The sequence below is a fragment of the Pangasianodon hypophthalmus genome, chromosome 4, assembly GCF_027358585.1.
Source record: "Pangasianodon hypophthalmus isolate fPanHyp1 chromosome 4, fPanHyp1.pri, whole genome shotgun sequence".
NCBI classification, from domain to species: domain Eukaryota; kingdom Metazoa; phylum Chordata; class Actinopteri; order Siluriformes; family Pangasiidae; genus Pangasianodon; species Pangasianodon hypophthalmus.
The window spans coordinates 18,203,691-18,219,619 of NC_069713.1; the positions used below are offsets into that span (position 1 = coordinate 18,203,691).

Sequence of the window (15,929 nt, forward strand, 5' to 3'; positions counted from 1 at the left end):
GTGAAGTTTAGTCATTGTCAACCAAATATCTGTCAAAGTCCATTTTAAACTTCTCATGTGAGCATGTGAGAGGGAGAGAGGTTATATATTTGGAAGAGTTAATTATTTCCTTTTTCTCAATGATCATCTAACAATTAGGAACAAGTTGTACCCATATTTAACTATTATAATTTTAAACACTTAAAATTTGTAAAATAGTTTGCTTTTGTCAGAAATGATTTTTTTCATGGACCTGAAGGGTTAGAGTCCAGTACAGTGTGGTGATGTTCCTGGTCCATAACAGTCCTAGCCTACTAATGAGCTAATAAGTTGAAGCAGGTGTAATAGAGCAGGAGAATCACTAAACTGTGCTGGACTCTGACCATACCGGTCCACAGCTGGGTCCCTGCTCTGAACACAGAGGTAGGGAACATGAAAAACAGACATGCAGTGCCTCCCACCATCACTGTTTTCCCTGCTAGTCACTTTAACACTGGCTCCATAAAACTGGAGCAGATCAGGAATAGACCTCTACTACTACCCCCAACTTTAAAAGTTTGTCATCCAGAATCAGCAACCTATGTACTCCTGTATTTGTCCTGGAATAAAAGAAAAGCTCCTGGACCACAGACACATTAGTGCTCGATCAAAGATTAAGCCTCATATTAACAGAAGTGCTGCATAAATGGAAATGCCGGTCAGTGGAGTTTCTAAGGTCGATAACATTAATACTCCATGTTTCTCTGAAAAGGTCATTTTACATCGTGCTAAAGCCTATCACTGATAGTTTAAACCTTGTTAAAATATGAAATACGTGGTTTAAATCTGAAAATAAAATATAATCCTGACTATTGAGGAACGCTGATATCCGGAACGTGGTGGTTTAAACCATGGCATTCAGTGATTTAGATAACACGACCACATCAAGCACCGTCCTGATATAAAGCTGCCTGAATGTAATGAAGCTCGCCTGCAGGACGCCAGGTTGTCCAACAGGGGGCGACATATGGAACATCCGTTATTTCCAGTTTGGAAATTCAAAACAAAACCAGCCAGGCTAGTTCCCGACCTGCACCGCGGCAAAAATAAGCGCTGACCGTTAAAAAAATTAACAAAAAAAATATTAAAAAATTCATAAAGCGAATATCTGCGTACAAGATGCCTGGTTTCGTAAAGACTATCAAAAATACAAGTCAGTGAGGCGTCGAAACCTAAAAATTTGTAGAGGAAATTTTTTATTTATTTTTTTTTCTCAGTGCCTCGTGTCATCACAGTGTAGAGGTGCTGCGGTGAAGCCTTGGCGCCATTTTCAAACTTCAGAGCCCGAGTGAATGGAACTCTTGTTATACACAAAATTGTTATTTTGCTCTTTTAAATTTTTTATCTTCTGATCCTTCACCACTTTACACTTTGCAGTGATTATACTGACTCCGAGGACAAGATTTAAAAAAAAAAAAAAAAAAGGTAAATGAATATTTTGCATTCTATGAACCAAGTGTTTTATACAGCTTTCCCCCCCTCATATACTTTTAACTATTTTGCCTGTGTTTATTTCTGCTATAGTTACTAGGTTACTGGGGTTAGTTTCTGAGTAATGTTGGCGCAGCAGTCTTCTTCTTGTCACTTGGTAATTTCTAGCTAATAGTTGGTGATAGCTACAAAAGTAATCATTTCTATTATTATTATTATTATTATTATTTATTATTATTATTATTATTATTTTTTTTACAAAGTATTGTTTGTTAACACACATTAGTTGGGCAAAAGGGTAGAGTTACACAGCTGTCTAAGTAGAATAGCCTTCAGCTTTGGTTTCTGGTTAAGCTAATGAGTAACCTGTTAGGGAGCTGTGTGTGTGTGTGTGTGAGTGTGTGTGAGTGTGTGACGGCGATTGTAGTTTTTCACTGTAGGAGTTTCCTTCACCGGAGCTGTCCAGTTACTCCATTAGTTTAACAATAGCACCTGTGTGTCCAGATGTTTTCTAAACGTTAGTAGGTGACTGTCGTGATTCAGAGAAATCCACAGCTAATCATTTGTGTTGTTTATTCCTATGACGTTATGATAAATAATTGAATTATTCGATTTCTCTGTGCGTCATGAGACACTCCCTGTTCAGATTTGTGTTTTGCTGACTAGCCAGAAGCGTTATAACTGTACAGAGTATTATTTCTGACAGTGCCAGTGTAACAGTGTTACTTTGAGCTGCCTCTGTCCGGTGACATTTTGTTAATTTTGTGCACAATTCTGCAGTGAATGTTCTCGACTTTAAACGGATAATCTGTTAATTAGGTTCTTCAAACTCCTCCATAAATGTAGTTTTCGTTAAATCTGTGTGTAAGTCTTTGCATGGAAACCTTTTTTTTTTTTTTTTTTGCACAGCCATAACAAACTGCTTGTGCAAAGACTCAATCACTCTAAGCTAGACTACATGGCTCTGTGCCAGTTACTCGGAATTTTTTCTTTTTGCGACTAACCTTAAAAAAAAAAAAGATATCTATGTATATTATAAAGACTAATAGAGTTCGGCACGTGCGTGGTCTTACAGCCCCACCCACCAGCACAATACCCGATTATGTGCTAATATATAAAGTTATATAAACTGTATTTAGGTCCTGTGCTTTTTAATATTTTAATATTTTTATATTGTAACGTTTATTGATAATCATTTGTTTACATCAGTGCATGGCAGGTAGAATTAATGTTGACACATTTAGTGATGCCACATAAGGGATCATACAGGTATGAGCAGAAGAGGCATTAAATCAAATAACATGCATTAAGGGGATAAAATATATAATTTGAAAAATAGTTTATAAAGTGTGATGAGCTGTGTGTGTGTGTGTGTGTGTGTGCGTGCAGGAGTGATGTGAAGAGGCATAGGACTGATGGTAGACTTTCAGTAAGTTGTTGACTTTGGGAGGGGGAGCAGAACACATAGTGAGTATGCTTGGTCTTGGTTGCTAGTTTGTCAGCAATATGGCATTCTGGTGCTGGTTTTGGAGAACTGCTCGTTGCATTACTGATTAACTCCTTGTCTAGTGAGAATATTACCCAGGATTTTGCTATCTTTAGACTGAGTGCACATCTATAATTTGCTCTGTTTTGTGAATTTATGTGATCAGGACTCATGCTTTCAATATTTGCTTCCCCATGTCTTTTCTTAAAACTGTTCTGTTAAATTCAAATGTTGTACACTACATTTGATGCTCTGTAACTGATTTGATGTTATTATTTGCATTTTCTGTAATTATATGGGCAATATATTAAACTATTACTGAATATAAACTATTGTGCTGTGAAAAGGAAGTTGGGTGCTATATGAAATTTAGGTTCCTGCTCCATCACAACCAGAATTGACCACAGTAATTAATTAGCATGTTTGCATCACAGTTTTTTTTTTTTTTTTTTTTTCTTCCTTCTTTTTTCTTCTTTTCTTTTCTTTTCATTTTACCCTCAGATCTGGTCATTTTATAGCCCATGAAAATTCACCTGGGATTTCAGGGTCATTATTTGCATCCTCATAATGTACTTCATTTTGCTTGAATTTATCATGTTTAATTTTTAACTATGTCTCTCATGTTAGGCCCTGGGCCTGACGCTGTTCCTTCTCTGGACTGTTTTTAGTCTTCCTGTTTTTGTGTGTGGTTACTGAGGCTTAGTGAGTACATGTTTTGAGCAGAATGAGATGATGCATGAAATGTAAGAAAGTAGATTACTTATTTATATAATTGATTTAAAATTTTAATCAGCAATGAAGCATATTCTTAATTTTGTTTTTAATATACATTCATATTTTCATATAGACTGGAATTTATTTTTAAATAACATGTAGCTTTCAATCAATATGACTATTAGGGGAAAAACCTAAAGTCATTTTTAAACCAACATGGTGTGTGTTGGTACTTATTTTGAATTGCTGAATCTGTTGTGTGCTGATCTTATTAATAGTGGTTAGATCTTATAGGCCTGTTTGGGGCACTCTTTCACCAAGTGAGATTGTGACTTTGATTTCTTTTGGCTTTTGCTTTTTGGCCATGTATCATTCGCAGAGGTCTTTGTCTTGTCTGGCTGTGTGTGCGTGTGTGTGCGCGCGTGCAACTGTTCAAGCCCAGTTGTCTTTCTCAGTAAAGCTATCTGTGGAACCAGATCAACATTTTCTCCACTTTTTGTACCTACTCTCTCGTTCTATGCACAGCCCACAGTGCCGGTACACACAGCCAAGCTCCATGTTGCGATGAAGCTAGGAAAACAACATTAAAATAATAATAATAAAAAGTTTGTTATTTTCAGATTGATTTTAGTATTTAGTTTATTGTCTTTCCCTGGTTGCACTTATATTTTTATTTTATCATTTAGACTCAAATGAATCAAGGCCAAGAATGAAAATGTTTTTCTAAGACACTCGTGAGAGTTTCGAGATTGTAATAAAAGTTTCCTGCATCATGGCAAAAAAATCGCCACAAACACAACACTTTTTCTTGTTTCGTTTCCCTCTTTCCCTGTGTTTCTGCAGTTGAGCCTGCTCCCTCTTTTGTTCCCCCCCTCCCTCCTTTTCTCTGCTGGCTGTGTGAATGCTTTGGCAAGGGTACAAGAAATCAAGCAAGCGAGAGCTGCTAGCACTGGCGCGCTCCACACACGAAGTCCCACAAATTAATTTTTTGCCTGGAAACGGTTAAAGCAAAAGTCCCCAAATTTTACACCCTTTGAAAGAGACCCCAGGGTGATGTACTGATTTTTTTTTGGATTTTTTCAGTCCCCCAAAAATGTTCATTTTAATTGTAGAAAGTGATGCCCCGGGAAAAAGGCTACAACCCCTGCTTTTTATGCCTACCAAGTTCCTCAGGCAGCCTCACTAGCTACAGCTAAGCAGAGGCTGCACACTGCATGGACTGCTGGTCTGGAAGGGAATAGGGAGAGAAAAAGGGTTTAGGGGCTGAAAATAGGTGGTGGGGGACAAAAGCTTTAGGCACTTATTTTACTCCTGGAACCCCCAGCCTGGAATGGGAGTCCCAATCTTAGACGAGTGGGTGTATTTTTGATCTCAAATTAAGACTTGGAATGACAATTGATAAGTGTATGTGAGGATTTCTTTCCTTTTTAAAATCTTTTGCCACAAATTTGTTTTAATGGATTTAGCTCTTTTAGTTGATGGTTTTCTTGTTTATATTTAAAGAATTTACATATTTGCATGTTACAGCCCTTCACTGGTGTCTTTTACCTAGTTTTAAGAAAGATAGTATTAACTGTCTTAAAATAATTTTTTTGCCTTTTTCAAAACTAAAAGAAGTTTAACCTATTTTAAAGTAATTAATTTAAAGTATTTTTCCCCCTCTAGGTGCAGAATTGACTTCAGAGGACGATTGGTGTTCAGTGAGTTCCTTTTGGGATTATCAGCCACCTTCACCTCTCCTCTGTTGCTCAAGAGGGTGAAGAAAAAAGGCCGAGGGTAAGTTAGTTTCTTTTCTGTGTCTGCTTCAAAGCTTAACCAAAATGGCCCCTGGTTTGAATGGGTAAGAAAAAGTTAGGCCAGGGTGTGTGAGTGTGGGCTTGCGCTCTCTCTCTCTCTCTCTCTCTCTCTCTCTCTCTCTCTCTCTCTCTCTCACTTTCACTCCGCACCTTTTTGCAATCTCTCCATTTCTTATTCTCTCTCTCTCTCTCTCTCTCTCTCTCTCTCTCTCTGTCTCTCTCTCTCTCTCTCTCTCTCTCTCTCTCGCCCCCTGATCTCCCATTTCTTGTGCTTTTTGTTGTTTGCTCTTTCTCTCGGTGAACAGCTGGCAGGAGTAGACAAAAATGAATGCCTTCTTCAGCTGTGCTGACGTGATCATTTGATTGAGACTGCAAATAGGCTGCTCTTTTATCAGATATAACTTCGGCTTCAATCTACAGTCTTTTAGTAATGCTGTAACATTGTTGTGTAATTAGTTAACCTTTCAAAAGTATTTTTTTAAATACCACTTTTCTGTTTTATACCTGAAACCAATAAATAATGTCCTAATATTAAAAAAAAATCCACTGAAGGTTTGATGACACTAGGTTGTGGTTTATTCACAATATTTTCAAGTTTTTTAAACACACTACATTATCTGCAATGGCAAGTGTAATTTCAGTCGTATTTCATCTGATCCTTAGTCATGAGTTTAGAATAAATTAAAACAAATATTTTATGTGAGAATTATGATTTTCCGCTTTAATTAAAGCTCAGAGTTTAGATGTGTCAAGTGTGTGTATGTGTGTGTGTGTGAATTCTTTGTGGTAGGGCCACCTTTTTTTTGCTAACATTTTATTTTAATTTTATAATAGCACAGTCATTCAAATTTATTGTCATTGCAGTAATTAATTCTGATTATACAGTCACTCAAACACTTATTATTCAGAAGATGAATGTCTATTAATTTTGTCTCTGTTGATTCACTGTCAAGGTCACACCTTTGGGATTTTCTTGTATATTGATTTTTTTTTTCTTTGCTCTGTTCTTCTTTTTGTACTTAGTCTTTACACCTCACCCTCTGTAGCACTTTCAAAGTGTGAAAAAAACAGTTAATTTACAGTTAATTAGTTTCCTTTTCCACATTTCTATATGTCCTGTTAAATACGTCTTAACTTCTTTTTTTTCAACATGGATTTAAATCTTAGGACTTTTCCCTTCTGTGTAGTGTTTTGGTATTTTGCATTATTTTGTACTTTTAATATTTCTTTCTTTAGTGAAGTCTATTCATTAAATTAAATTATGTATTTAATTTTTCCCCCTTCTCCCTTGTTCATGAGGTGACAGGATCAGATATAATTTCATAAGGTAACAGTGTGAATGGTACTAGAGAAATAAATTAAGAAAATAAATTATGATTAAAATCAACAGTGGGCAATATCACAAATTCATGATGCTTGAAGAGATTTGTGCGATACACAATATGTATCATGATATTTAGTTTTGCTAATTGCCAGCAAAAGAGTAGTGTTCCATTTAATTAAAAATGATGAAAAACTGAGTTTGATGATATTTAATGTCTACAAAAATAAATGAATCTGAAACAGAGATAAAATATGAAATTTGAAAAATTACATTTACAATTGTAAAGATTCCGTACAAAATCATCAAACATCAAATCAGCTGCTTCCAATCGGATTGTAATTGGTATTTAATTACTAATTAAAAAAAAAAAAAGGTTCTTTAAAAATAGTATATCATAATACATGTGCTCTCTCAGAAAAGTGCATTGTGGTATATCACGATTTCGATATTATAGTGAAATTGCCCAGCCCCATTTAAAATTGCATCTAAAAACATTTTTAGATACTTGTTCTTCTATTCTTATTTTTTCCTTTAGTAGTCACTGTTTTGTAGTCTAACTTTTTAATAGACATTATTTGTGGTGTTCTTGCTCTGCCTTTAACAGTCCACCATTTTGTTTTTCATTTTCATCATCCAGTCAGACTATGCACTTTAAGACACTTGTTCAGTTTGAAAGGCTGTTATTAGTGTGGCATGAAAATATTCAGCCTTTTATATGATCATATTTTATATGATCTAGTGCAACACGATTGGAATTACCTATTTCATACTAAATGCTTATTATTATTTTTTTTCCCAGTAAAGCAGATATGTTTAAAACCCAGAATTGTTTCTGTTCACCTCATAGTTACATTTCCCTACAGTGGAGCTCATTTTGGTTTAGATATGGTTTATGGTTTAGATAAAGAAACAAAAATAAACAGGGATACTGATTAATATAGGCTGCTCTTTCTTGAAATAAGGTCTGCTTTTTACCGGATGTGTTAAAGGAGTGTCAGCATCTCCCTCGACCCTCATGAGCAAGCCAGAGAGCTCTGTAGCAGCACATCATGGTTTGTAGGTTCCCAGGTTGATTTCCAGATCATTGTGTGCTGTTACTGGGAACACTGGTGATTCTGCAGCTAACAGCATTTACATATTGTCCACCGCCTGCATGGATGCATCACTGTGTGACTTTTCTTAATATTGGCCACATTACAGTGGCTTGATATTCTAGGTAGTGCAGCGCATTATAGGAATCAGACTGTTATCACATCGACCCTGAGTTGCACTGGCTTCTTGAACATAGCAAATTGTATTTTGATAAATAACACAGGATGATTTAATGATTATGAAACTTACTACACTGATCACCTTTAAGCTTTCTCTAAAGGAAAATATAGTGTGTTTTAGAAAATCTGTGATGGATGACTAGATTTATTCCAGTGAGCATTTCCTTGTACACGTTTTACTAGAGTGGTACAAGGAACAAATCCTTTGTGCATCTCTCTCTTTCTGTTCCTTCTCCAGACCACACACTCATGACGGCAGCTTTGTTTCTGTGTGCCTGACATTAGCAGCACATCAATATTGGCAGCTGCCCTCTCCCTGGGTTGCCAGTATGTTTTGTGCTGCTCCCGTCAGACAGACACACTCTTCATCTCTCTAGAACGCAGATCATCAGGACAAATGCATGTCCTTGAAGGCTGATACGGGGTGTGTGATATTCACATGTATATAGTCTCAATATTATAAATCATGTAGATACTTGTAATTAATAACTAAACAGACTTAATGACTTCTGTTTGCATTTGCACTTGTAATAAAAAAAAGCTCATTGTTTAAATAGCAAGAAATAAAATCTATTTAAAAGTTTATTGAAGTTTAATTTTATTTACACACACACACACACACACAAAATGTGAATTGGTCACTTGGATAATTACACTATGCAGGAAATGTAAAATGTATTTTCATGGATATTAAGAGAGATTTTGAAATGATGTCCATTTCCTTGTATGTATAAGCCGTGGCCATTTCAGAATCAATGTGTTATACAGAAACAGCACTGATGTTTCTGTATAACTGACATTTTAAACCCAGAAAGTGTTTAGAGAACTTTGTTGTTTGTCATTCAACATTTGTCACACAGCTGCATTTAGCAAGGTCTGTGGTTGCTGGTTTATTTTATTGGGTTATCAGTGGCACTCATAGCTGGAATAATTAGAGCTCAGTGGGCTAGGATAAATTGAGTTATGTATATGTGACAACTGAGATTTGTCTGAAGCCACAGTTTTGCACTGCACATTAGCGCACATGGATCTGCGCTGGTATTCATAATTTCTGGTCCCCACAATTGAGAGAATTTTCTCTTTTCATTTCAATAAGGAACATTTCTTGGATACAGGTGGTTAAAAAGGAATCTGTAAATATTGTTTTGCATTTGGGCTTACCAACTCGAGTATAATTTAGAACACACTGTGATACAAGCCATGAAAATACTTAATTAGGAAGTTTATTAAAGTTCCCCACTGGCTTCTCTGAAGAAGGTGTAGAGACTGTTTATTATTATTATTATTATCATTATTATTAATTCTGTAAATTACTTGCACATTGGCAAATTTAAAACAATGTTTTACACCAGACCACTGTTTGAAAGTGCTGACACAGAATAACTTCCGGAATATATAGGCTTGAAGTTACGTTAAATTGCTCATGTATAATTTATCAGAAACAAAATTATTGACAGAGTCTCTGTTGAGCAAAGGTTAGACCGTCCCAACAAAAAGTCAATGTAACATTTTAAAACTCAGAAAACTTTTCACAAATAGTTATTTCAGTTTGTATTTGTCCTTTTAAACATGCAGTGGTGACCTTATGCAAACAAATAATCAAGCAAACAGTAAACAAGTGTTGTGTTGCACTCAATCATGTGCAGAATGCATGCAGATTTCTATCAATCTGACATAATGGACAATCTCGAGTTAGAACTTGCATAAGTTGACACCAGGACAAACAGTACAGGAAAATAGCATTATCATGTATTCATAGACACATTTGTCAGAGGAACAGATTCCCAATATAACAAAAATTAATGCATTAAAGGAATATATTCATTTACATGAAACCAACATATAAAATTTTATTTTAAAAGAATTTATAAGACAATTATTCTATGCATTGGTGTCATATGACAAAATATGTTTGTAAGTCATTGCTGACCTGTTTTAGACCATATTTGAACAGGCCAAAAGAATGAATATAAAATGAAACAAGCATTCCATCTGCCTTACAGATTTGACCTTGCATGAAAACTATAAGTGTTCTAGAATCCATCTATATAGTAGAAACCAAAGAAACTGGCTCCTGGACTGGGCTGTTTTGCGACGGTTCAGCCCAGTCTGACGTAATGTTAATTTTTTTCCCTTTACAGTTTATGGTTGTGAACAGAGAGCCAGGTTCAGCGGGACAAGAGAGGCAGGTCACTGGAATTCATGATGAGACTTGAGTCAAGATTCAGACTTTCTGTAAAACAAACAAATGTAGAACAAAAGATCCTTAATATTGGTTTCACTGAACAAAGTAGCCAAACAATACACTCACTCAAACTGAAGGTGCCATTGTTATTAGCAATTCTTAAAGTGGGGTCAAGGGACCGCCAGGGGTCCATGAAGCATCCATTACAAAATGGATCCGTGATTTCTCTGTTTTTTTTTTTTTTTTTTAATTTTGTTACAGTGGTGGAAGTCACAATCTACATTATCAAAGTTATTATGCTTAGGGGCCCAAGTACCAATGTCAACTCAGACTCGAATGTGGAAAGTTCAGGAATAGAAAGCTCTATCACTCCAAAAAATATTTGAAATTTGAAAAATTTGAAAAATTTGAAAAAAATGTTCATGAAATAAATCCATTTCTCCAATCCTGAGAGGGTCCATGGAATTTATTTTACAGTTAAAGGGGCCACTGGCTAGAAAAGGTTTGAGAACCACTGAACTTAGAAGACCACAGTCCATATGCAGACCCAGCAAAGTATTTCAGTGGATCAAACCAAGAGCTTGAAAAAATACTATAGCAAAACTGATCAAGGTATGAGGAAAAAAATGGGCTGAAGGCTCATCGAGAACGTTTTCACAGACTTTCATTGATACCCCTGCCCCTTTTTGATCTGATTAGTGAAGATATGATGAATGGAATGTTTAAAGAGGAATAGACAGAAAAGTATGTGTTTATAGTCCCACCACAAAGGGTTCAAAACTGATGTATCTCATCTGTTTAGAGTCTATGGCATTAGTTAAAAGAGTGGAGTGCCGGCATAAAACAAACAACCACTTTGAAATAATGGCTCTTATTTATAGCCATGAACAAATCAATAATGGTTTAGCATGAAAAGTTAACTGATGACATTCAGTCATGTTAGTGGCTTAGTAAGCAAGAAATTTTATGTAGCTGGACCTTAACAAATTTTAGTTGAATACCCCTGCTTTAGAGGTTATAATCCTTCCCTGTATTAATCATTGAGCAACTGTGTATTATATTTTTGTACCTTGATCAAAGTTGAGCTTTTTTGTCGCCGAGCTGTCACCAAGTCCCTCGATATCTACCAGATCGCTGTTCACATCCGAATCATTCAGAGCACTGAGAGTAACATCTGTGAGATATACAAATAATGGTAATTATATTTGTCATCAAATTACGTAATTATAACACTTATGTCCTTAATGAAAAGAGATTGTAATTTTTCCCACATGTGATTCCTGCAATGTCTTTTGCGTGGCGATGCTCACCTGCTGTTTTTGGCTTCTTGATGCTAGCTGTGCCTGTAGAAGGACCCTGTAACCCTGTCGTCACCACAACCTGAGATGTTGGCACAGCTATGACTGTGGGTGGTGGAGGGGGAGCCATGGCAACCGGGACCTTCTTGGTACTTTTCTTTGGTGAGTCAGAAGACAAAGGAACTCCACTGTCTTCATAAAGCTTCCGCTTGACTGTGGTCTTGATTTGTGCCCTAATCAGAGGAAGTTCATTTAAATTTGTAGTTAGTCATAAATGATCTTTTACATCTTTTGGCCCAAGGCTATCTTGGATTAGACATATAAAGCACAAAAATACCCAACAACGAACACAGTCAATCTGCTTTGTTTCTCTTGAATTTTCACAAAGCGGATTCAAATTCTAAGAGCTCCTCTCATATTTCCATGCAAAACTTTAGCATATATTACAACTAAGATATAAGCCTACATACTGAAACTAGCGCGGTCAGGCCCAGCATAGGAAGTAAGGCAAAGTAGAGAGACCTGATTGCTTACACTGTTCGCTTCTTGATGACCGAGCTGAGTGCGTTCAAGTCGTCACCAAAGCGCCTAACAGCTGACCGGAGCATCTCAATCTCTGTGTCCGTCCATTTAGCTCTGCAAGGAGAGACAGCAACCAGGGGACAGGCCCCATGGTGTGACTATACTTCAGGCTAACTAAAATTAGTCTACGTCTGCACAAAATCATTTGGAGTATAAAGAAATGCACATATTATTATTATCATCATCATTATTATTATTAATGAGACTGGATTGGCGGTTTGCGTGGTCTTTGGAAAATTCAAGAGAAATAAAGAAACTTCTATCAAAATAAATTACTGGTAGCTTTTACAAATGCAAAGAGAATGTGTACTGTAAAACATCCTTGTTCAAGAAAGGTATTAGTAAAACAGGGAAGAACATCCCAAGTGTCTCCAAAGAAACAGGTTTTCTTGTAACTCATCAGCACTTGACAACAACAAACACGCGTTAGGGAGCAGCAGTGCCTCCGCCTTCAGCACTACTCACCCTGCTGGACTTGAGTCTGCCACCGGGTGCAGCTGCATGGTGAGCTCCCCCAGTTTAGTAAAAGCAGCTCCTGCTGCAGAGAAGATCTCACCAACCTGTGGATATACACAGTGAGAATATAGAAAAGTCAGCTTAGGATAGCTCTACGTGAGTGGGTGATTTATTTATACTAATACTCATCACTAGACATCAAGCTAAACAAGACAAGGCATATGCTTTGCTAGAAAGCGAAAATGTATCAAGCAGACATCTTGAAAACACAGAGGTCTATAAAAAGACCAAGCAGTCTATAATAATATACGGACATTCGGTTAGTAACATTACATTAAACCAGCGCTGATTAGCCTGTAGTAACTACCTTTGTTGATGCCGAGGTCATTGTTCCGTCTGATCTTACCAGCTTTATTGTTGCTAACAGATTCAGTGAAACAACGCTTCCTGGTTAGTTCACTTAAACGCCACTGATGTTTCTGAAACAAACACTCGGTTATTACTGTTCTTCTACTTTAAATATAATAATGTTTTGAACTAAATAATGGCATTAGTGCGCCATAAAGGTTCCGCTCCTGTTCGCCGATGTTCATTGGTCAAAATTCTACAGCAGTCCGTGATTGGTCAGGTCTTTTCAGCTGTTCAAAACAGCCAACATTGCGCTAAACATGCGCAGCAAATGTGATTTCTTTCTCCCCCTTTTTCGGTCATGAGGTATGCCAGGACGAGGGTTAGAAACCAGTGGTATAATGCATTGTGCTTATGTTGTGCTTGATGTATGCAGGCCTATTTAATATTATATGTAATTCTCAATTAAAAATTAAAACACAATTAAAAAAAAAAAAAACATAAGTCGTCCCCAGGCATGTCACTAAAAAAATCTAGTTTTCTTCATGAAGCGATCTTTGAAAACGAAGTTTGAATTTCACAATTTATTTTACTTCCGCGAGTGCAAAGTGCCATCTGCAGGACAAAAGCTGCACTACAACATGCAGTTTCTACAAATTTAATCCACAAAGCAGCATATACACCGATCAGCCATAGCATTATGACCACTGACAGGTGAAGTGAATAATATTGATTATCTCGTTACAGTAGCACCTGTCAAGGGTTGAGATATATTAGGCAGCAAGTGACAAGTCGGTTCTTGAAGTTGATGTGTTGGAAACAGGAAAAATGAGACATAAGACTTTGACAGCGGCCAAATTGTGATGGCTAGATGACTGGGTCAGAGCATCTTTAAAACGGCAGGCCTTGTGGGGTGTTCCTGGTATGCAGTGGTTAGTACCTACCAAAAGTGGTCCAAGGAAGGACAACCAGTGTACTAGTGACAGGGTCATTGGCGCCCAAGGCTCACTGATGCGCGTGGGGAGTGAAGACTAGTCCGTCTGGTCTGATCCCACAGAAGAGCTATTGTAGCACAAGTTGCAGAAAAGTTAAAGCCGGCTATGACAGAAAGGTGTCAGAACACACAGTGCATCGCAGCTTGCTTCGTAGCCACAGACCTGTCAGAGTGCCAATGCTGACCTCTCACATGTGCATCGTTTACCTGGGGAATAGATGGCACCAGCATACACTATGGGAAGAACACAAGCTGGCGGGGGCAGTGTGATGCTCTGGGCAATGTTCTGCTGGGAAACTTTGGGTCCTGGCATTCATGTGATGCTATTTTGACACATACCACCTACCTAAACATTGTTGTAGACCAGGTATACCCCTTCATGGCAACAGTATTCCCTAATGGAAGTGACCTCTTTCGGCAGGATAATGAGCCCTGCCACACTGTAAAAATTGTTCAGAAATGGTTCGAGGAACATGACAAAGAGTTCAAAGTGTTGACTTGGCCTCCAAATTCCCTAGATCTCAATCCATTAGAACATCTGTGGGGTGTGTTGGCATCACCATCAAGTCTGATCCATGGAGGCCCCACCTCGCAACTTACAGGACTCTGCTGTTAATGTCTTTGTGCCAGATACCTCAGCACACCTTCAGGGATCTAGTGGAGGCCATGCCTCGACGGGTCAGGGCTGTTTTGGCAGCAAAAGGGGGACCAACACAATATTAGGCAGGTGGTCATAATGTTATGGCTGATCGGTGTAGAACGTTGAATATCACGCTAGATATTAAATTATATTATTTACGAAATTCAGTAGTGTCGAAGACATTATAGGCTATATGATGTTGCTACAGTCAGGTCCATAAATATTGGGACATCGACACAATTCTAACATTTTTGGCTCTATACACCACCACAATGGATTTCAAATGAAACGAACAAGATGTGCTTAACTGCAGACTGTCAGCTTTAATTTGAGGGTATTTACATCCAAATCAGGTGAACGGTGTAGGAATTACAACAGTTTGCATATGTGCCTCCCACTTGTTAAGGGACCAAAAGTAATGGGACAGAATAATAATCATAAAGCAAACTTTCACTTTTTAATACTTGGTTGCAAATCCTTTGCAGTCAATTACAGCCCGATGTCTGGAACGCATAGACATCACCAGACGCTGGGTTTCATCCCAGGCCTCTACTGCAACTGTCTTCAGTTCCTGCTCGTTCTTGGGGCATTTTCCCTTCAGTTTTGTCTTCAGCAAGTGAAATGCATGCTGAGAAGCCAATTGTCCCATTACTTTTGGTCCCTTAACAAGTGGGAGGCACATATGCAAACTGTTGTAATTCCTACACCGTTCACCTGATTTGGATGTAAATACCCTCAAATTAAAGCTGACAGTCTGCAGTTAAAGCACATCTTGTTCGTTTCATTTGAAATCCATTGTGGTGGTGTATAGAGCCAAAAATGTTAGAATTGTGTCAATGTCCCAATATTTATGGACCTGACTGTATATTCGAATACATTATACTGATGATCCAAAATATATATTTCTAAATGACAAGCTCTCATTAAAGCCACAATCAGAACAACATACTGTAGTCTGCAGCTCAGCTCTGGCCTTCTCAGTTCGTTAAAACAGTTGCTTTTAACTCAAAAAATGTGGACCCCCTTAATACAGTTTTTTTTTTTTTTTTTTTAAATTAAAGTTGTCAGTAGATTAGGAATAAATTCCCATTCAATTTCCATTCAACCTGTCAAACTGGCTAATAGCTATAAGAACCTAATAATGAATATATTAACTTAAATGGTAGGTAATATGATTTCCAGCACTATAACAAAACGTAAAAAAAAAAATCACCTGCCACCCACTGTTCAGGGATCCCTGCAGATCGCTGCACCCCACTATTAGAACCATGACTCTTAACCATTTGAGAGAGGCTACTGAATACCCAGAGTTCCTGAATGCAAGAACCATCAGTTACATGAAACCCCAGTTTCACAAGGACATTGTAGGTAGTAGAGACCATCTCC

At 37.4% G+C, this 15,929-nt stretch overlaps 1 protein-coding gene and 1 long non-coding RNA gene across 4 annotated transcripts; one reads left to right on the top strand and one right to left on the bottom strand.

Annotated features, from left to right (window-relative positions):
* Positions 1-249: 249 nt before the first annotated feature.
* On the top strand, positions 250-8,625 carry LOC128318126 (uncharacterized). Its single transcript, XR_008301612.1, has 2 exons — positions 250-1,443; positions 5,315-8,625. It is a non-coding gene; the product is annotated as an uncharacterized LOC128318126 (long non-coding RNA).
* A 951-nt stretch (positions 8,626-9,576) lies between these two features.
* Positions 9,577-13,228, bottom strand: zgc:92664 (uncharacterized protein LOC436695 homolog). 3 transcript variants are annotated; one of them, XM_026936075.3, is made up of 6 exons: positions 12,968-13,228; positions 12,571-12,665; positions 12,058-12,159; positions 11,536-11,756; positions 11,295-11,399; positions 9,577-10,273 (listed from the first exon to the last, which is right to left on the bottom strand). In XM_026936075.3, the coding sequence occupies exons 2-6, from the start codon at positions 12,606-12,608 to the stop codon at positions 10,209-10,211; spliced, it is 531 nt and encodes a 176-aa protein (XP_026791876.1). In that variant the 5' UTR covers positions 12,609-12,665; positions 12,968-13,228; the 3' UTR covers positions 9,577-10,208. The 3 variants fall into 3 exon arrangements, with proteins under 3 accessions (XP_026791876.1, XP_026791874.1, XP_026791877.1); XM_026936073.3 differs by having other exon boundaries at positions 12,929-13,224; XM_026936076.3 differs by lacking the exon at positions 12,058-12,159 and having other exon boundaries at positions 12,929-13,195.
* Positions 13,229-15,929: the final 2,701 nt, after the last annotated feature.